The following is a 21,066-nucleotide window of genomic DNA, read 5'->3' on the forward strand; positions in this document are numbered from 1 at the left end:
CTGTTGGAAAAATTTGAACCTGTCCAGTTCCTGTCTCATGCAGTTTCTTTTTACAGTGATGTTGAAGTCCTGTGTTTTCTAGGACTGTGTATTTATGGTGCAGCCATGCATAAACAGACCTGATTCATTTCATCCGATAATCACTGAGCTTTTGATGAGGTGAATCAGATGTATAATTGCTGGGCTTGAACAACTGTCTGTCACTCTACCACCCATATGCGGATAATATTTAAACATAGTTCTATTTCCTGCTGAGAATTTCTTATATATATATATATATATATATATATATATATATATATATTTCTTTAAACTATTATTATAAGATTCTGAGTAACAGAGCTGGGGAAGCAGAGCTCTGAGAGAACATATTGTACCTCAGTGTGCCTTGAGTCTCAGCATATTTTATCAGAGTTTCTATTTGTTATTGAATGTGGTTTAACACATCCTGAATTATACATGCTTTTGGTTGGAATCAAGACAAAATTGATACACAAGGATTTCTAACATTGTCACAGGTAGAAATTTCAATCCTTGTAACACTTGCTTGATATGTGACACAGGAATTGACATTATAAAATTGTATATATTATTGATATAATCAAACGTAAGTATTGTGGTTTGGCTGAAAACACCTGCAATTTGTTCCTCACTGTAGCTGATCTGTCAAAAACATCCACTTAATCTAGAATCCAGACTGAAAATGCCAGGTAAGTATAGACACATGTCCTTATTGCAAACATGGGTGCCCCCATGATAACAGATGTTACCAATAAGATCCACAAGGTAACAATGCTAAGCGAAGTGTAACTGCTGTGAATTCATAAAGTCTACCACTGGTTATAGTGTAACACGTGTAATAAGCAGTGAGTCATTTGGATTTGTTTGAAGCGTACAACCAACAAAAAAAAAAAAAAAAAGAAAGTGAACACACATTTGTTAATGTCAATGTGAAATGGGGCCCAGAAAGCTCCTGGCAACAGAACTAGGTGCTAAGCTGTTTAAAATACAGAATTTCAGTTTGGGTAGTGTCAGTTGTGGTCAGTGAGATGTTGATTTTAGAGCTGTCTCTCTCTGTCTTTCTCTCTCTCTTTCTCTCTCCCTTTCTCTCTCTCTCAGTTCTTTTATCATGTCAGTGGAGTTTCACCAAAGAATGTGAAGGAAAGCAAATGATTTCAGGCTTAAAAAAGAGGAAAAGTGAAGCAGAGGTGCTATTACTTGCTTTTCTTGTGGTTCTTATCAATGCTGTGAGAAAAGACGGGATCTTGGCCACGCCTGATGCCTTTTGCTGTGCTGTTCTTTGAGGGTTTGACCGCATTCACCAAATCCAATAAAGTATAGTAATAATCACTCAAAGGTGCCGTACTATCTTGTTAGAAGAAGTAAATGTCCTTTGAACAGTTTCTGGCACAGCATTGGCATTTTGTCTTCTGTTTGTTTGTTCCACAATAGACAGATAAATAGTAGTTCCATTAGCATTATCTTTTCTGTACAAACAAAAGTTACACATGCCTGCAAATTTCTTCTTCAAAAAAAAAAATACATACATGTAAAATACATACACACCTGAGACAAAAAAAAAATACATACATACATACATATATATATGTGTGTGTGTGTGTGTGTATAATACATACATATAAAATACATACATACCTGAGACAAAAAATTCATATACATACATACATATATATATATATATATATGTGTGTGTGTGTGTGTGTGTGTGTGTGTATAAGCATTCATTTCGAAAATTGGGCTTCCCGTCTAGGAATCCAATAAAGGATTATTGTGAAGTAGATGGGTTTAAAAATTGGTAAAACAATGCTGATTATCTTGCAAACTGTTAAATATACTGTTCTACAAATTCAGATTTGCAGAAAGCCTCTATAATTGTTCCTCTGCCTGCTACAGTAACATTAAAGACCATTTTTCTAGTTCAGGAGATGCCTCTTAATGGATGCCTGTTGCCAGTGTTATCAAAGTCAGCATTGCACTGGTGCCAAACAGTATAGGATCTCTACAAGATGCGCCGAACTGTTCATGCAGCAAACTGTGTGACCTGAAATTTCTTCTAATTAAGCTTACGCTGACTGTACAAAGACACTGCACAGAGGAGGATGCAAAAGTATTGCAAGGCTCTAGATTCTGAAACAAACATCTACTTGTGTATGACTGTATATGATACCATTTCTGTAGAGAGTCAGACCATAAAAATGAAATAAACTGGCTGATTGTGAATGCCAAATGCAGCCCCAGTTGCTAAAACTGAGTATTTGCACACGTTACTATTGCCTTCTGTCAGACTAGCAATGGTTAGTAAAGCTACATTTTGGCACATGTCCAATCAGTAGTTTATGTCTGCAAGTGGTGTACGAAACAACAGCCTCATAAATGCAAGAGTAGACTACTATAAACAACAGTCGCACTGCACGCAACCAAAGGAGAACAGATCTAGTCTGATCTGAACGTAACTTGCTCGGTTGTCAGAGGCTCACAGTGTTTCTCTTATGTGGAGAAAGCATGACGTTTTTAAATAGCATACAGTGAAAGAAGTGATACTGAAAAAGGGAAAGGGCAGGCAAAAATTGGACTATATGCATAAGTTCACAGGAGAAGCATAGCTGATAGCAAGTCTCCTTGAATGAAAGAATTTTTTTTTTTTTTAATACCTGCACTTCAAAGGACGAGATCAGGACATCAAAGGAAGGACCAAAATTCTAACCAAAATGGAAGAAAACAAAAAAGATTGTAAAAAAGCAAGACGGAGAGTGAAGGGATAAGGAGCAGAATGTTTTTGATGATGAAGAGAGTGAGAAAAGAAAACCATTAACCTGTGAATTCAAGCAAGGCTGAGGAAGAAAGTCACTTTTGCGCTTATGTGTAATAACAATAAACCCTAACCAGGGGGTCACTGAGAGTGTGGATGCTTCAGTGGGACCTAGGGCAAAGCAGGAGAATGTGGTTCCTGCAAAAAAAAAAAAAAAAAAAAGTTATTCATATCTTGCAAAGGAAGGTCTCTCCCCTGTTCTGGTACTGAAAGTGCCACTCTTTAATATGCGGCTACTTCTCCCCCCTCTCTGTGTGATTTTTCCATCTCTCTGTGACTTCTGCCCCCCATTAAACCATCAACTTTGGTATATGCACATCAGCCTGGATCCGTCCACCCTTTTCTTCCCCCTCTTTGTTTTAAATTGTTTCCAGCCTTGTCTAATTCAAAGTGATTGATTGCTAATCTCCCCACAGGAAGTACAGAGGCAATCATCTGGTCCTAATCTCCTCTCTGGTTTAATTTATTGTGAGGACAAAGGATGGTAACTAAACTGTTTTTCAAGCCTGTAATGGCAAAGGCTTTTTCAAATATATATAATGAGGATAGTAATAATAACAATGCTAATGTGCTCCCTGTTTTTTCTGCATTGAAGAAAAGTTTTAGAACAAACACTGGAATAGGAAAAGGGAAGGGGGGGGGTGTTTTCGACAGATGAATGAATTCAGGGCTGTGCGGTTCTGCAATATACTGTGATCAAATGAGTTATTTGTTTTGCAGTGGTGGTTTTATGTGTTTGGGAAGTGAATTCCTCCCAAATTCCTGCCTCTCAGAATCCTCGATGATATAAATGACTATATTCTGATTGATTTTTTCTCAGATACAGTGAAATGGAACATTGCGGTTAATTTGCAAGACATTATTGATCTTGTTTCTGGGAACCGCTGTGCAAAACCATGATTGAATGGACAGATTTACATTTTGATTTACTTACACTCTCAAATGAAATTGTGACATAAATGTAATGGCACTCTCTTACGTGGGAATGTGAGAAATATGCGTATATAAATATAGTATGGAGCAGTCGAAGGTTGTATATTTAAAACATTTATCTGCTCTGCACTATGTTACATGGCTCATTAATGGTTCTGTAAACATTATATCTCTCAAATGCACACAAATAACCTTTGATTCAGATTTGGAAACTCAGCAAACATAGTTACAAAAAGCTCAGGCAATAAAGTTTAGACATTATGGTGTGCTTTTTTTTTTTTTTTTGAAGCTGCTTGAAATGTAATTTTAGTTCCCTTTACTTCTTAAAATAAACATATAAATGGGTAATTAATAATAACAACGGAATAACAAATAGAGTACATTGTTGTGTCTCAACAGGCTGTTTAATTTTTTTAATTTCATGATTATGTAACTTCATTAGTGTGATGATAACACCGTTGTCTGAGAAGGACAACTGTACTGTATAATCTCACAGCTGAGACTGAAAGCATTTCTCCCCCTTGGCTGATTTTACTCTTTAATTAGGTTCTCCACCTCCTTGTCTTTTAGGGTTCCACAGGCTGGGGTTGGGCCAGATTGGCCTCGCTCGGTTCATTTTGCCTTCCAGCTCTATCGCTTCCCACCCGTTACCACTCAGCGCCTAATGCTCCTCGATGCGGACAAGGCCAAGCCCAAATCCGCCGACAATTATCCCTGTGTCCTTGCCCTTATCAACAAGGACGGCACGGTGAACTCTGGTAAGATTACCGTAAATATGCTCGGGGGACGGTTTAAACTCTGTCTTGCCATCCTATACATGGTATCTGTGCATCTCTCTATTCTGATTTGACCTCTGTGGTCCAGAACATGCTGTTTAATATATGGTACCATGAGAGGGTAAGTTCACTGCCAGAAAACTTTCGTATTTTGTGACATTTGTACATGTAGATAAATTTCCTTCATTTTAATATTATTCATTTATTAAGTTGACCAAATTCAACTGAGGACAATGGAAAACTACACTTTGAATTTATGTACAGGTATTTCATTACAATCAACAGGAATGCAGTTTCTAGTGGTGGAAAACTTAGTGCAGCCCTAGCTTTGTCTCCTGAAAAGATTACAGTTAGTATGAAGTGTTCCAAAACAGTTGAAAATGATTATGTAAAACATTACAGTGTCTTGGAGGGCAAAGCTTTACAAACAGTTCAGAAAACTACTTTTGTTTGATCTACTGCAGTCTCTTAACGCATTAGGCCTTCTTAAAGATTTCTCTAAAGTCTTCAAGGGATTGTTGTTGCCCAGGTGTCTGGGAAACATTACAAAGCAGTTTTAGAGTATTTTTAAATCAATATTTCCACAGTACAAAAGATGATCTATGACCAGAGAACTTTTTTAAATCACCAGAAATCTACCAAGGACAGGCCGTTCCACTAAATTCATCTCAAAAGAGTGGCTCAAAAAGAAGAAACGGGGAAGCTTTGACTTTGTCTTGTCAAAGCCCGTATCTTGGTCCAGTTGAAGTTGCGCCAGGTACTTGAAGCAGGCTGAATATGCAAGAAAGGCATTACACAGTCAAGGCAGTTCTCCGGCAAAGCAGAGGTCACAGTTCCTCCTAGCTGATGTAAGAGACTGATAAGCAGTTGTAAGAAACACCTACATGGAGTTATTTCCATCAAAGGGGTCAGCATCAGCTACTGCTGTGTCTTCACCCTAAGAAATGGCATGGTACATGGTAATAACAATACATGGGACCAGATTTGCAGATACCCAAGAAAATGGCTTAACTTGAGGCTTGAGCTGGGTTTCAACAAGAAAGGTCAAGCAGCTGAAAAATATATATGTAGTATAAACGACTTTACAAGCTGTTGAGAAAATGGTGATCAGGCATTTACTGTGCAACTGCAAGGTGGATCAAGTGCTGTCCATAACACTGTGGCAAACCTTCAACTTTGATCTCATGGTCACATTGGATTCACAAGTTTGACAGGTTTAACCTCGAGACTGAGGGAATATGAATGTGTGTAGCAGAATCAGCTACCCAGAAGTATTTATTAGACTGGGAAGGCTTGCAAGGAAGTATGAAATAAAGCTCGGAGACTCTGCGCTTAGGAGTACTTTTGCCTTCTCAGGTCTGTAGTGGGTCATTGCTTCACTTATGGGAGTGAAGCTCACTAGAATGTTGACAAGACAATAGCAAAGCCAGAGGGAAACAAGCTGTATACCGTGCGTGAACCAAGGTATGCATCTTGGGTTTTTGGAAGCTCTGATCCACAGACACTTAATGCCTTTAACCAGTTTTTCCATTACTCTTTTAGGTCACTACAAGTTCATAGCATGAACTCCAGAACATTTAAAAAAAAAACCCAAATCTTTCAGTTCATTGAAGGAATGGCAGAAGTACCATACCAAACAGACAGTGTAGTCACTCTGGGAAAAAACAGATCATACCATGATGCCACATTTCTCAGGGTATTATTGAAGTTCAGAGACGTAGGGCTCATGTTCAGTCAGTGAAGTTAAATTAATATGCAATATTATTTAGGTGTCATTGTGGATTCAGGAAGGATCAAAGTGATCCTTGAGATGACCAGCGTTAAAAGATATGGTAAATGGTGCATGGTTTAATTGATCTGGGGAATTTTGTTTGAAAATTATAACCATATTTGCCAACCTGACAAGCCCATCTGAATGACCTTAGTAAGAGTAACAACTGTGCCTGGTAGATCAGCTTCCAGTAAATAACAGAGCTTAGGTCATCAGCAGTTCTGGTCCAGTAAAGATTAAAAAAAGAGAGATTAAATTCCAGACACATGATGTGTGAATGGTGAACATCTGAGTGTGTGTTCTGGGCTTGACTATTAGTGCAGACCACAAACCCTTGGTTCTGCTGCCAAAGCCCAAAGCTTTGAATGATCATCCACTCAGGGTTCTCTGGTTAATACTGAATCATCTCAAATTCACTTCCAGCATAGTTCATGCCTGGAAAAAAATACAGGTAGCAGCTAATGTTCTGTTAAGAGCACTTGCAAAAGTTGAGTAAGAACTGAAAAAAACAGTAAAGTATACATGAAACGCATACTAGGACTATGGCTGAACAAGATCAAAGGTGTGCAGAGCAGTGGTCTCATCTCACTTGGTCACTTGAGATGTTTCATAGAGAAAGGATGGTCAGAACAGAGGAGTAATGGCAGGAACAGACAGATTACTGACAAAACATTACAGACTTGTACATTCACATGATGTGAGAAACACTGCGGAAAAAATAAACCATGGTTTTCAAGCCACTTGTGCCGGAAGACCCAGACGGAAGCAGGGAGCTGACCTGTTCCAATCAGAGTAGATGAACTTGTTTACTACTCAGGATGTACTAAGGTGTCCAACTTACCATGGGGCACATCTTTAAAAGTGACTGTTGTAAGATTCAAGGATATTTTCACGAGATATGAGGATCTCCAAAGATCCAAGTTGCAATCATGGCAGAAGCCCCTTTTTAATATTTCTTGACAGGGCAAGCAGTCCAAGACTACCCTACTGCAACAGAGAAGCAGAGTACTCTTGGAGAAGGGAGGCAGGGGGACTTCCACAAAACCTTGATGGCTTTCTGAAATGTTCTATTAGCACATAGAAACTCACCAGCACAACTTATGATGGGAAGGAAAATCAGGACAGCGGAACTATAACAGAGCACAGAGTCCACTGCCAGTCACTGGTTTGTTGGCCAGGTCAAAGAGTGTATATGATGTATGCAGAAACAGAGGGCAGCGATTCATCCTGCATCTGCCCTTAGATCATAAGATGTACATGTACCCAGTGGAACACTGCAGAAATCATCCTCATCTCAGAGTGGTTTCTCCTTAGCTGCACTCAGAGACCGTTACAAGCTCAGGAAGGGTATCTAAGCTTCCAGAGAGACCAGGTCCCTGAAAAACAAAACAAGTATCACATCCCTTAAAACAAAATAACAGCCTAAAGGAAAAGGAAAAAGGACGCCCAGATAAAGGAAAGAGAGCTATGGAAAATTATGTTGCTTAAAAGTAAAGGATGCTGAAGTATTCATAGGGTGATTCGTAAGACTGATATTCGGATTCTATACATTGTCTAGAGTGACATCATAATGGAAACAATGAAAGCTGCGTTATTACATATTTCCAAACTGTTATTTGGTTTGGTTCTCTCCAAAATAGGGCAGCAATGTGAGTGCAATGCTGAAAGTCTCACAGCACTGCTGGCACTGACTTTACAACCTACTCTATTTGCTTAATTTCCCCACATTTGCCTTGCAGAATGAGCTGCATGTTATTGTGAAAATTGGGCATGAGTACACACAGAGCTGACGAAATGAATCCCTAAAATAATGAACACGGTTGATTTTATGTATTGTAATGTTTACTCTAGCCTGATCAAACTGAGCAGTCGATTGGAACAAAAACTCGCAAATTGTTTGGGCCTGCTTAATTTAAGCAGTGAAATTGCTGCTCTTAAGAAATTAATCCTAACACAATTTTCCAACCTGTCTGCCAAAAGGAATCACGGTCGTCTGTTTGTTTTTTTGTATTTATTAATGATGCTCCCACTGTCAAATCTCCTTGGTTTCCAACAGTTGAATGAACTATTTTTAATGTCACAGATGTTGTCGTTCTTTTGCTTTGTTGTTCTGCATAGGTCTTGGTGACTCAGCATCGCAATTTGTATAGACACACTGCACTTCATAGACACAGTGCCTAACCCTGATAATCTCCTTTTACTGTGTAAGCCTGTTTTCCTCCCTTTCACTTGTCAACTCTTTGTAGCCCTGTACATCTCTTCACAAACTCTCTAGAACTTTTTTTATAATGCTGTGAAACATTGATTCCTGTGAAACCTCTATGTCCAATGACCCTTAAAAGCTGAGCTATATGGATCCTTTCTACTGGTCCCATGGCTCTGTTGTGAAGCACAACTTCTCTGGAGGATGATGGATCTTCTCTCTGTCTAACAGTCCACCACCTCTCTTTTTTCTGTCTGTCTGTCTCTCTCTCTGTCTGTCTGTATCTCTCTCTCTCTCCCTCCCAGCTGTGGTGCTCTGTATCAGAGGCAGGGATACTGGGAGGCTAAGCTTGCCCTGTAGTTCTACCCTGTCATCCCCTTTTTCAAAACGCCAGCAGCAGCCCCAGCCCGCCCTCACTCTGCCCTGCCTGCTGAGAGAATTAATGGTGCGAGCAGAGACAGAGAGAGAGGAGTGAGGGGAATGGAGAGACAAATGGGAGTGAGAGAGACAGAGAGAAAGGCAGACAGAAAGAAACCAAGTCTTCTAAAAAAAAAAAAAAAAAAAAAAGAAAGGAAAAAAAAAAAAAAGAGTGATAAGGAACTCGGGAGAGATCAGAATGTCGGAGTGATTGGGGGGTGATTGTAGAAGATGGGAAAGTGAGGGTATAACAGAAGCTCTGGCTTTCAACCCCCCTTTTTTCTTTTTTTTTTCCTCCTCAGAAACACTTAGGTTGGATATTTTACGGTCCATGAAAGATACATATTACTGACAAGAAAGATGAGGTCTGCTCCTTGAAGTGTCCTCCCACAAGATCTCAACACCCACTTAAGGCCTCACATCATAGTTCTGCACTGTCCCACTGACTGTTTCTTCTCTTCTGCAAAGACAAGATATCTCTGATGTTTCTTGCATGTGCACTTGCTGAATTCTAAGATTTTTTTTCTCGCGATCTGTTCATCTTCAAGTACCGCATTCTATTACAGTGCACCAGCATTGGAAGTGAGTCGTCAACAATGCACGGAAGTAATTGTACAGACGTCAGAATATAGTGTGTTAAAAACCCACAAGCCACTCTCAGCACCGACAGTATGTTTCAACATCCTATCATGTTTACGACAAGCTGACAACAGCTTTACAACTGAGAGGGTTCAAAAAAGACATTGTGAAGTTACTACTTCCATTTTCTGGAACATTCACTTTCAGCCTGAACAAAATTGTACATGCTACAGTATCCTTCACTGAAGCAAAAAAAAAAAAGAAGACACGGAGCCTGTGGCATTTTGGTGTTGGTATGGACTTTTATTAGTCGTTTTGAACATGCATCATAAATGTGGAGTGAAATTGTGAGCCATAAGGTGACTGCCAGAGAGAGAGTCCCTTTTATTCTGGTGTTTAACAGGCGCTCTTAGGAAATGTAGGCGGGCAGTTACTCTCTATACTGCATGTCAGTTCAGCGCACACTTGACACGAGAGAAACATTTAAGTGTCATTCCCCTACGCCTTTACATATGCCCCAGGAAGTAACCATATGCCATGTAAGTGCACTGTACATTATATATGCAGTAACACATTACTCAAAGCCCATAGTGATGACTTACTATATTTTTGTGCCATTAGCACACTGCTTTCTAAAAACCTGTGGGTAGTAGCCATGGGAATCACTAGAAGCCTCATGATAGATCACCACAAAAGTGCTTGGGTCGCCAAATGATAGTATCACAGTTTTTGAATTCAGTGAGATTAAGCAGGTAATTCAATTTGATTCTACAGTATATTGTGATTGAAAATGACATTTTATCTTTCAGCTTAACAGCATAAAGTGGTTGAATCATAGCACTAAGGTCCCAGGTAAGTCAGGTAAAATCATTTGATTATGTGAGGGTGAGGCATAACCAGACTTTAGAGTGTTATTCGTAAAAGGGAAGCCCCCATTGTCACTGAGGTTGTAAAGGCTCTGGCCCTTACAAAGAGAGTGGATGCTTGAATTGGACAGGTCATCTTTAAGTGTTGGGGGTAAGGATGTGCACAAGCGTAATTTTTTGTGGTGGATTAGTCAGCTGTTTGAATGATCAATGATTCGGGGTGTCTGCTGACAGGCACAAAGTCCTTCACAGATCCGAACATAAAGACGTGGCCCATTGAGATTAGCCACTTGTCGAACTGAATGATTTGTGATAAATAGCTTTTTTCGTGTGTGCATAAAACACTGTACCCTGTACATTTTGGAGTTTAAATATATACTGCAACACAGATCATTTTCATGCTCACTCGATACTGAAGTCATTATCAGAGTACTGTTGGGCACCAAATGCAATGTGCTTCAATACAGAGCTAGCTGCTAACTTGTTAGCTTCCTAGCTAACACCTCAATGACACTTTGGTCATCTATTAATTGAGCATTGGAAATCTTGAGCTTTTATTAAACTATTACAATTTTAGCATATGTCCTTTATTGACACAGCACATTCCTAAGCTTAGGGCTATGTGAAGTGAACCCTTCTTGTCATACTGTTGCCTGGATAATATATTTCTGAACAACATTATTTCATAGTCACATCAGCTGAACTGATCCAGCATTATAAATTGTTTTCCACAAATTATAGATCCATATATGATTTAAAAAAAAAAAAAAGACAGATTACAAGCTACTCTGCTTTTAGACTGTCAGTGCAGCTTTTGGCTAATAAAATGAAATTAAGAGAAAATAACACCCCCCCAAAAAAACCCTATTTTGGGGTTTTGATGTCCTAGTGTTGCAGTGTTGACAGGATATCATGATTTTTGCTAGCTTGAGTCTGACAAGCATACAAACCAAAACAGAAATGAGCATGATAGTTTTAAACCAAGCTATCATTGACTATTACCTCATTTCTGGTCATGTTTTGCCTAATGGCAAAGTCTGTTCGTCGGGTAGAGTTTTCTGCCTCGTGAATGATATGATCGTGAATGATTTTTTTTTTGAAGAGGGCATTTTTCCATGTTTAAAAACTGACTGAGAGGGATCATAATACATGTGAACAAGGGGTCCAGAGCTGAAATGAAATTCGTTGGATTCCTGTTATCACAAACACCACAAGGAAAACTGTCAGTTACTATCCTCTCTACAGTAGAAGAGAGTCACACCAATATGCTGAGAAGTGAGGCGAATTCAACAATTCTCCCCAAAGCAACCCCCAACCCTCACCCTCACCCTCTCCGTCTCCTGTTTCTGTTTTCCCTGTTAGGCTCTCATGGCTTGCAGCTACAGTACTGTGTGGATGCTGGTTTTCTGAAGCCAGGGGAAAGGCCGTGGCTTCTTCGCTACCTGGCCCTGCACACGCTGCAGCTGGATGTGTGGGACAGCGATTCTCTCCTGCTTATCGGCTCAGCGGCCCTGGAGCTGAAGGTGCAGTCAGGTCACTGATCTCATACATAATCCAACACATCAAAGCAGGACATTTAAGACTTTGTTATAAAAAGGAAGAAAGGGGAAAAAAAAAAACCCCCTGTTCTGCACATTGGAGGTCTCTCGTCTGCATGAATCTTTCATTGTCGATCATTGCAGGAACAATACCACAGTGAAAGAGCATTTGGGGAGATATGTATTTCAGATCTCTGAATAAATATTTCTAAGCAGGTTGGACAGAGGGGGAAAAATACGAAGACAAGCTCTCTCTCTGTTTGATTTTGGCATCTGAATCAGTCCAGTTTTCCTCACTTATCTGTAAACAGTACCACAGCTTTGGTATCATCTCACATTACCAGACAGAGATTTTGACCTTTTGGAAAATCATGGAAAGGTCAAAAGTGTTACAACCCTCTGCGTCTTGTCTCTGTACATCTGACAGCGATATTTGTCAGTGCCGCGCAGGTCATTTGTTTGTCTGTTTGTTTGTCGGCAAACATGTTTTGTGCCTTTCTCCTCAGCATATGCTCCGACAGGGGCGACCAGCTGTCCAGGCCACGTATGAACTGGAGGTCATTACCACCGACTACCACCAGGATTCTTGCCTAGGAAACAAGCCCAGCAACAGGCAAAGGGCTGAACCCCCCATCAACGTCTTCACCACTGTCAGAGGCCGATTACATTTACGCCTAGGCAACGTTGGTAAGCAGCAGCCTTCTGCATACCCCCCCCCCCACACACACACACACACACACACACACACACACTCACACTCACACACTTTTCTTTTCTATTTCCTCTGCAACAGGCCACGGAATATTTGTTATTATAAAAATATCATTAGTTGTTTTCTTTTTCTTTTTCTTTTTCCTTTTCTTTTCTCTTTTCTTTTTAAGGACATCATGCAGCAAGGTTGATGTGTTGATCCTTTAAACTGTGACTGAAATGTTGAGAACCAAAACAAAAAAAGAGACCAAAATGGAAATTCTGCTCAAATGCTAAATATCCATCAGTTCTTGTCTGTCCAACAGACAGAATCAGATCATTCTCTGAACCCTTCTCTGAGCGTCCATTTTATCTGACATGAATTTACTGACCTCATTTGTATCTTAGTGACATACTGCCATTAGCTTGTTTGAGAGAGAAATGTGGAATTTGCTTGCCCAAAGACAGATGGTGATTTTTCTTCTTTTCTTTTCTTTTCTTTTCTTTTCTTTTCTTTTTTTGACAAGGTGCACCTAAATTCTCTTTCCTCGGTCTGAGCTAAGGCAATTACCAGCCAAAGAATGAAAAGGAAATATAACAGAATGGAAAAAAAAGAAAAAGCTAGTTTGCGGTTAGGGATCACCTTGGCTTGTTGCCCATTCCCTCTCAATGTGTTTTTTTTTTTTAGATGGCTGATATTTGAGTGTTATATTAATGAACTGTGTTAATCAATGTCTTTATTCCTTTAAATCAGGATCTGATGAAATGAAATATCACTGGTGTCTACACTGGGTGATGTCAGTGAAAATTTGACTTTTAAATTTGGACTCTAATTTCAGGGCCTCTGTGTCAGACTGCTGACGAATGGTGTCTTTTGGGAATTAATGAGGTTCTGCTTTAATTGGACTCCAGCTGATAGGCATTTTGCTGTTTGAAAACGAAACGAAGTGAAATCTAATCAAATCCCTTTTAATTATTTCGCGAGTGATCCTAACAGACAAGCGAATAATTAAACAATACCAAATATGCACAAATGAAACAAATATCTTAATTAAATGGCATTGATGTAAACAAACACATTTCTTTCTCTTGAAAAGAACTGAAATAAATCTGTTCAAAAAAAGGGGTTTAGAGCTCTGAGAAGCAACAGGCAGCCTCACCTACGTTAAGTAGACAGACATTTCCTGTAACGTGGAGAAGTGAATGCGGCCAGATGGAGAGAATAAGGATGAGGATTTTATGTGTTTATCTGCTCTTGGCTCTCACTGTGCTCATCTGCAGGTCCTTGATAAGCGAGGCAGCGCAAGCAGAGGGGGAGAGAGAGAGGGAGAGAGAGAGAGAGAGAGAGAGAGAGAGAGAGAGAGATAGCAAGCAAGAGAGAGAAAGAGTGAAACTCTTATGTAAAATCCCATTTGCTTTACAATTATTTTCACGGAGTGCCGTATCTGAACTTTGATGAGAAGAACTACACAACAATGCAACTCATCTGTTTAAGGCAAACGCTGAGTTATGCCGGGTTTTGCGCTCTTCAGAAACAATGGTGCATTTTTTTTGTGATAAGACACAAGTGCATTGTTTGCATGCTAATTTGATTCCAGCCACGTAAACATAATTCATGCCGTAACGGATAATATTCAGATAATGAACAGAAGCAGGTCATAAAATTGAAGACAATAACATAGATAAGATACTGTTAAATTGAAGCGTCAATAGGACAGAGACTGAATGGGCTCATGCTAAAGATGAGAGTCCTAATTTTTGAGTTTATGATGTGATATGTGAATCAGGAAAACAACACGACTTAAAAAAAAAAAAGAAAGAAAGAAATGAAAATGTGGCCAGGGTCCCGCTGCGTTTTGCTCTCATCTCATGATGAGTGGCTGATTTCTACCTGGCATGGGCTTGTCAGTAGCAGCCGGAGACTCACAGTGGTTGGTAGGGACAAAAACACTGGTTTTGACAGTTGAGTTGTGCAGCCTGATGTAGATGGTGTAGATCAAGCTAGATTCAGTCGTTATGATGAGAATGGGAAAATCCATTGTAATGCTCCGAGTCTAGTTTTAACCAGTCAGCGAAGGTTAAAGGTTTTAAGATTGTTTCCGTCACCTGTAAATTCTCACTGAATGTTAAAAAAAAATGTTTTTGACACTCTGATGCCTTAAGAGACGAGTGAGTGAAAAAGTTGCAGAGGGACACTTTTCCATAACGTCACAAATTAATGAAGAATTTGGTTTGTGTTGTTTATGTAGCTGCCAGCATTTTGTTTGTTTGTTTGTTTGTTTGTTTGTTTGTTTTTGAGTGGTGGTCTCAGGTGGAATGGCGTTAGCAAGCAGACTTTAATTTGTACTGCTTCTTTAAGTGCCAAGTTTCCTTGGCACTCAAGTTACGTTTCCTTTCATGACTTGTTCATTGGAAGCTTTGACAATATTTTGTTTGTAAAAGAAATCGGGGCATCTTGACGGTTCCTGAAACGCATTCTGCTGATATTTAGCATTACGTCAGCGTGACCTTTTTCAAAACCTCATTAAAGAAACGCGCTTGTTCAAAAGTAATTCTTTTTTGTCTAAGTTTGCCTGCCCTTGATTCATAACTCTGCCCTCAGAAATAATCTCTTGTGTTTTTTTTTTTTTTAATCTAACCTCAAAGCTAAGCAATCTAAATCACACAAACTAAGGTAATATGTATGCTTTAAGGACGGTGATGATGCTGGTTCTGCCCATGCTGACGATGCAAGTGATGCAGTAACCCATGCTTCTTCTACATCGACACACAATACTAATTCCCCTGTCTTCACACATCACATTAAATGACTGTTGATGAAACATGAGTCTGTTATCCTCAGAGAGGTCAAAGGTGTTACATTAAATCCAGTCACAAATGCTTTCCTGAAGTAGCATTGCACTTATATATAAACAGATACATGTTTTAGCCTTAAAGGGGAAAAAAAGGCCTCCATTCACATCCTAGCACGAATGTAAACCCAATTTCTTTTCTTTTCAGCTTCTGAAAGCTCAGATTCTAATTGCTTGACGCACTCAGTAGAGTCGCATGGAGCCCTGATTTTACCCAGAAGCCTTGTATTGACGTCTTTGACAGCGTGGTGCCTGAAGAATAAAAGAGTGGGAGTTTGTTGCTTAGGCTGGAAGCTTATGGGTCCTGCTGTCACTGTTTTCATTGGATGGTAATCAATCGGGGGCGGTGTGCCAACAACGCTGCCATTCACCTTCTCTGACCCCTGGCACTGCCATGCGTTGTCATTCGTCTCCTGCAAAGTACTTACACTTAAAACTGTCAAAACGCTTCGGTGTCATTTGCCTTGACACGTGGGAGAAAGGTATTAATTCATTTACCGGATATAAACACAAAGCCTCCACATCAAAGCGGTGAGGTGCTCATCGGCTGTTAGAGCAAGATTGTGTTTTTAGCACGTGTTTAAGCATAGAAATTTGAGAGGGAGAGAGAGAGAGAGACATTTCATTTTCAAAAAGCCCTTGGCTAGCCATTGAAATGATTCTATTCAAAAAGTTTTGAGATTTTTTTTTTCTCCTCACCTTATTTTCTCAAAATTTTTTCCCTTTATCCTCTTTTTTCCATTTTAACTTGAGCACGGATAGCACTAATCAATAAGAAAGCATTTATCTTTTTGAAATAGAACGTTTTTTTTTTTTTTTTTGTATTCCCATCAAAGAGAAGTTGATTGCACAGAATGGTCAGCACAGTGATGAGCACAGCATGACTTCTGTGTCTGTCAGATGGACTTTTCAAGTCTATTTTTTGAACAAAAATGTATTTTCATGTGTTTTGAAGTATTTCTTTAAGCAGACAAATAGTTGTTAACCTGCACGTGTGTTCTGTACTCTTGTAGGACATCCTGCTCAAAGGAGTCTGGGTTTCCCCATTGAGCTGCCTCCTTCACGCTCCTGTGTTATTCAAGCATGTGACGGCACACAAGGCTTTGGGGGTGGCAGCGTGTCAGCCAATAATATTCACAACCTCCACGGTAACGAATGCTCTCTTCGGAGTTCAGTCAAGATGTTTTAAATAGCTTTCTATACCTCTAAGCCAAAGCTTGGGAATTAGTTTGCATCTAATCAGCCTCATGTGATGTCGTTAATGAAGAGTCGAGAGAGACCACTTAAAGACGTTAACATGCAGCGTAAGTCCATGAATATATAATGTATAAATCCCACTTGATTAATGAATTAACTGGATTATGTATCCATGTTTAAAACACCATCACTTTTTAAAATATCTGAGTTCACACATTTGTCATCCTCCCAAAATATTCTTCTTTTTGCACCCTCCATGCAACCATGCATTTCTAAGTTTCTTGCTTTGTTTTATTTCTCTCCACCCTTTGCCAATAAGAAACACACTTGATTTACTGAAGCTTGTCAAACAAGAGAAAGTAGCTCTAGAGTTCTGCTATTTCATCTAAACCAATAAACAGTTAAGAGAGAAGCAAACTGTTTTCCAAGCAATACTTCATTTTTGACATTTTGGACCAGAACTGCGGTCTTGTTTCTGCGAAATAGCACCACGTCTCTTGCATTTTCTCAGGTTCGCAGTGGGACAGAAGTGCTGTGCGGCGTTTGATGGGTAGTGGTCGCAATGAGAAGCTGATAAAGAGCGCTTCAGGGTGCATTCAAGTGAAAAATCATGTAGTTAGTCACCACAGAGAGAGAGAGAGAGAGAGAGAGAGAGAGGGAGAGAGAGGAAACTGGTAACAGCCACCACAGTGAGGGAGAGAGAGAGAGGAAACTGGTAACAGTCACCACAGAGAGGGAGAGAGAGGAAACTCTTTGCCTCTTGTGTACAGTAGATACCACAGTGAGGCGGCGGTGCGGGGGGGGGAGTTGTCCATGCAACATACAGTTGGGATTTCAGATGGCAGGAAACAGTATTAAGGCTCCTGCTTTTGATCCTCATTTTATCTCGTCATTTCCCAGGGCCTTTATCATAGTGGGATTTATATGTGGTATTCTTTTGCAGATAGGGAGTACTTATCTATAGATTGGTTTGGAGGTTGTTTGGTTTGGAGGTTGTTTGTCTGTTTTATGACTGTGACAAAGTAACAGCCAAGCAAAAAAATGCTAAGAACCTTAGGAGAGGCAGAATCAATCTAAACTGCAAAGAGGCAGCAATGTGTGCTACACACTTACTGTGTGTGCGCGTCTGCGTATGTGTTGGTGCTACTCAGATTATCTTTTGTGTGTTTTACAGTGAGGAAGGCGGGACGCGCCCGAAGACTGGTTGAGATTGACGGCCAGTTAGCCAATCTCCTGCACAGCAGGAAGGGGGTCGGGGAGAGGACCGAAGGGCCACAGCAGGGTGAGACAGAGGAGATCCGACAACGCAAACTGAACAGGATGGCAGCCGTTCGCCAGCGCGAGGAACAGGGCCGACCCAGTGACGGCCCCAAGCCCAGCATAATGGTGAGAAAACACATAAAACAATAAAGACCTCGTGCAATTACAGTTCTGCAAATTTATGTAAATTAGACACAAACAGATACAAATGCAAGTCATGAAGAGGTCATGTTCACCAATCAAAAAGAAATATTACTGTTTTGCCCAAGCCCAAGAGAAGAATTCTGACCATGTAAACAGAGGTACGAATCTTGCTTGTTATTCCCTTAAGCACTGATTGGTTTTGATGAAGGTTTAACCTTGGTTTTTAAAAGAAAGGGAGTGTTGGTAGTGCTGGTGTTTGTGTGTGTGTGTGTGTGTGTGTGTGTGTGTGTGTTTGTTTGTGTATATGTGTGTGTGTGTGTAGGATCTCATTCTTATTAGACAATTTTTGTTCAGTCAACCAGTGTCCCTCCTTGGTAACAAAAAGTCCATTCACCCAAACAAGCAACATTTCATTCAAAGTGCTGAATCTTACAATCTTTTATTGAAGCATTGGAGCTGTGTCTTTTTGCCAATAAAGAAAATGATATTGGATAACTTACAGTATTGAAGAAATCACATCTCTCCAGTGTTAGCCTGAGAGACTTTGTTGTAGAAAATCCCCAGTAGGTTATTTTTATTTTGTAAGTGTGACTAAAGCCCTCTTCTTAGTTGTATTTGTGCAGTTTTCCAGCCTTAGATTTGCTCACATTACTGTTAGCTCAGTTTTAACATTTTTTCTTCTCTTTGCCAGTATTTGAATTCATATAAACCACTCTCCTGCTTGCACACATTATAAGCTTTGAATGGTCTACACCTGTAGCTGAGCCTCTTTATGTTTGAGTGTGTGTATTTTTGTGTGTGTGTGTGTGTGTGTCTGTGTGTGAGAGATTATAAAAGACACACATAAGACCACATATGCAGTCAAAATCCATTTTTTTCATGCTCTTAGAAAGATGAATATGGTGGCTTAATCCCTTGTTTTATTTTTCACTGATGCTCACATTTCCATTTCACACAGCACTGTCCTCAAAATGCACACTTGTACAGTGTCCTCATTGTGCCAAGCTCTTTTTGCCAATTATATATTTCACCCAGAAGATGTGTAGTGGGATATGATGCAACTCTGAGACTGATAAAAAGGTGATGTAGGATAACTTAAATTCAGTACAGGTAAGAGTGAATCTTTTCCGCTACATCACAATGAGGTACTGTCATTGTCACCTTCTGACAAGGTGAAATATGATTTATTAAGTGGGATTTATTGAATTGTTAAAGTTTAATTTCATCGCCTTATGGCATTCGTTGTTTGTTTTTCATTCTCTCTCTCTCTCAGTTGGGGCGAGAGAGTCGTGCACAGCACTTGAGGGATCTGAAACTGATTGAGGCTTATCGCGAGCGCGCTAAAGTGGAGGACATCACTAACATGCTTTGCCAAGCCATAACCACACAGCACACAGTCTACGCCTCCCTCGGAACCGCTGAGTTCTTTGAGTTTGTGCTTAAGAACCCCTTCAATGTGCAGCAGACTGTCACCATAGAGTGTTCCGACCCTGAGCTCAGGTACAGCCCTTTCCCTCACCCTCACCTTCAATGAATTCATCCAGATTACATCAATTAGTGGGATGTAGTACTGTCTTCTGATGATGACCTGGCCTGTTGGTTAAAAATGCCATAGCAACTATACTGCTGACACAGTGCAGGTGGGCGAATTTTGAGGCAATCACTAGACTAACGTTGAAGTTTTGAGTAGAATGACATTGAAACACCATTTAAGATTGCAAACTTAGCTTGTTTGTTTGTACTCTGAAATACCCTGCAGAGTAAATTAACCTATCTGGGGGCCGACATAAACATCATTAGATAGATAGTTAGATAGATAGAGAGAGAGAGCGAGAGAGAGAGAGACTTTAAACAAACATGAAGAACGGTGTACAAGGTGTACTTTTGACTTGCATCAGCGAGTCAACAGCAAATATGGTCAACTGCTTTCCAGGGTTGGATGTTGGTGGCAAGTAGCAAACAATTGAGTATTTCTCTTTCAATTGCTAGGTGACATAAAGGACGGTCAGCAACAATACATACAGTATCTGGGTATCAGTTGTTTACTGCCCTCAGTCCCCATTTCTTTAACAATGATTTCTCCCTCATAACCACCTTTAAGCACAACTTAAGGCTCAGCACCGTGTCACTTTCCATAACAAGAACAAGTAGTAATAAAGAGTATGAGTTGGTTGGTCACAGTTGATAAAGAGTTGGTTGGTTGTTTCTTCAGTAAAACAGACTACCAGTGTGGTCGAAGCTCCCCCAACACACCTCCAGGTACTTTGCCTAATACAATCAAGCAACGTACACAAAAAAGCCTGGCACTAATGATGCAAATATCGCACTTCCTAGTTCTTGCTTCATCTGCGATGGCAGCAGATAGCAGCCCTGTGTTAATAGCGTCTTTGTGCGTGCCTGCCAAGGTGAGTAAGGATATCAGGATTAATGGCACGGTGCGTTCGAAGCTGATAATAATGACCGGTAAACAGATAGCGACGCTCGACGCTGTGGGTCGCGGGCGATTACTCCCCTCAGCCGTTAGCCGACCGCGTTAGGCATTCCAATCAGGTGTCAAGTCTGGGATGTGTGTTCTTCATCTTAATAAACAACGGCTCCAGACAACCACCTCCCCCAAACCCTGTGGATGAATCATTACGGCATTAGCCGTCCCCCTCCACCCTGGCCCAACCTCCCTCAGTTTTAATTGAGGATTAGGAGGAAAAATACCACAGCAAGGGGGAAAAAAAAAACAACCTGATCCTTCGCTTCTTTTTTTTTTCTTTTTTTTCTCTTCTTGAGTTCTTCACACTTTCTGCCTCTGGAGCCCTACACAAATACAGCAAGCCATAGTTGTGTGGAAGGGTTACACAACGCTATCTGTGTGCAGCATCTTCTCCAAGCAGGTTGTGCTTGGGGCTTTGAGAAGCTGATGATTTGACAGAGCCTAAGCCTCTGACAGATTCGTATCTGTCTACCACATGCCGGATCCCTTTTCCCTTCGTAAACCACACAATATGGGTTTTTTTCA

The 21,066-nt window shown here is 40.2% G+C and overlaps 1 protein-coding gene across 1 annotated transcript in view; it reads left to right on the top strand.

The window, feature by feature from the left end:
- The window catches only part of nphp4 (nephronophthisis 4), a 101,543-nt gene that overhangs the window by 65,825 nt on the left and 14,652 nt on the right, over window positions 1-21,066 (top strand). Inside the window, exons 15-20 of the mRNA XM_030785241.1 lie at window positions 4,334-4,521; window positions 11,738-11,898; window positions 12,420-12,600; window positions 16,469-16,603; window positions 17,827-18,038; window positions 19,330-19,556. Of these exons, the coding sequence (XP_030641101.1) occupies window positions 4,334-4,521; window positions 11,738-11,898; window positions 12,420-12,600; window positions 16,469-16,603; window positions 17,827-18,038; window positions 19,330-19,556 (1,104 nt within the window). The remainder of the gene's footprint in view (window positions 1-4,333; window positions 4,522-11,737; window positions 11,899-12,419; window positions 12,601-16,468; window positions 16,604-17,826; window positions 18,039-19,329; window positions 19,557-21,066) is intronic.

The sequence above is a fragment of the Chanos chanos genome, chromosome 9 (genome assembly GCF_902362185.1).
Source record: "Chanos chanos chromosome 9, fChaCha1.1, whole genome shotgun sequence".
Taxonomy (NCBI): Eukaryota; Metazoa; Chordata; class Actinopteri; order Gonorynchiformes; family Chanidae; genus Chanos; species Chanos chanos.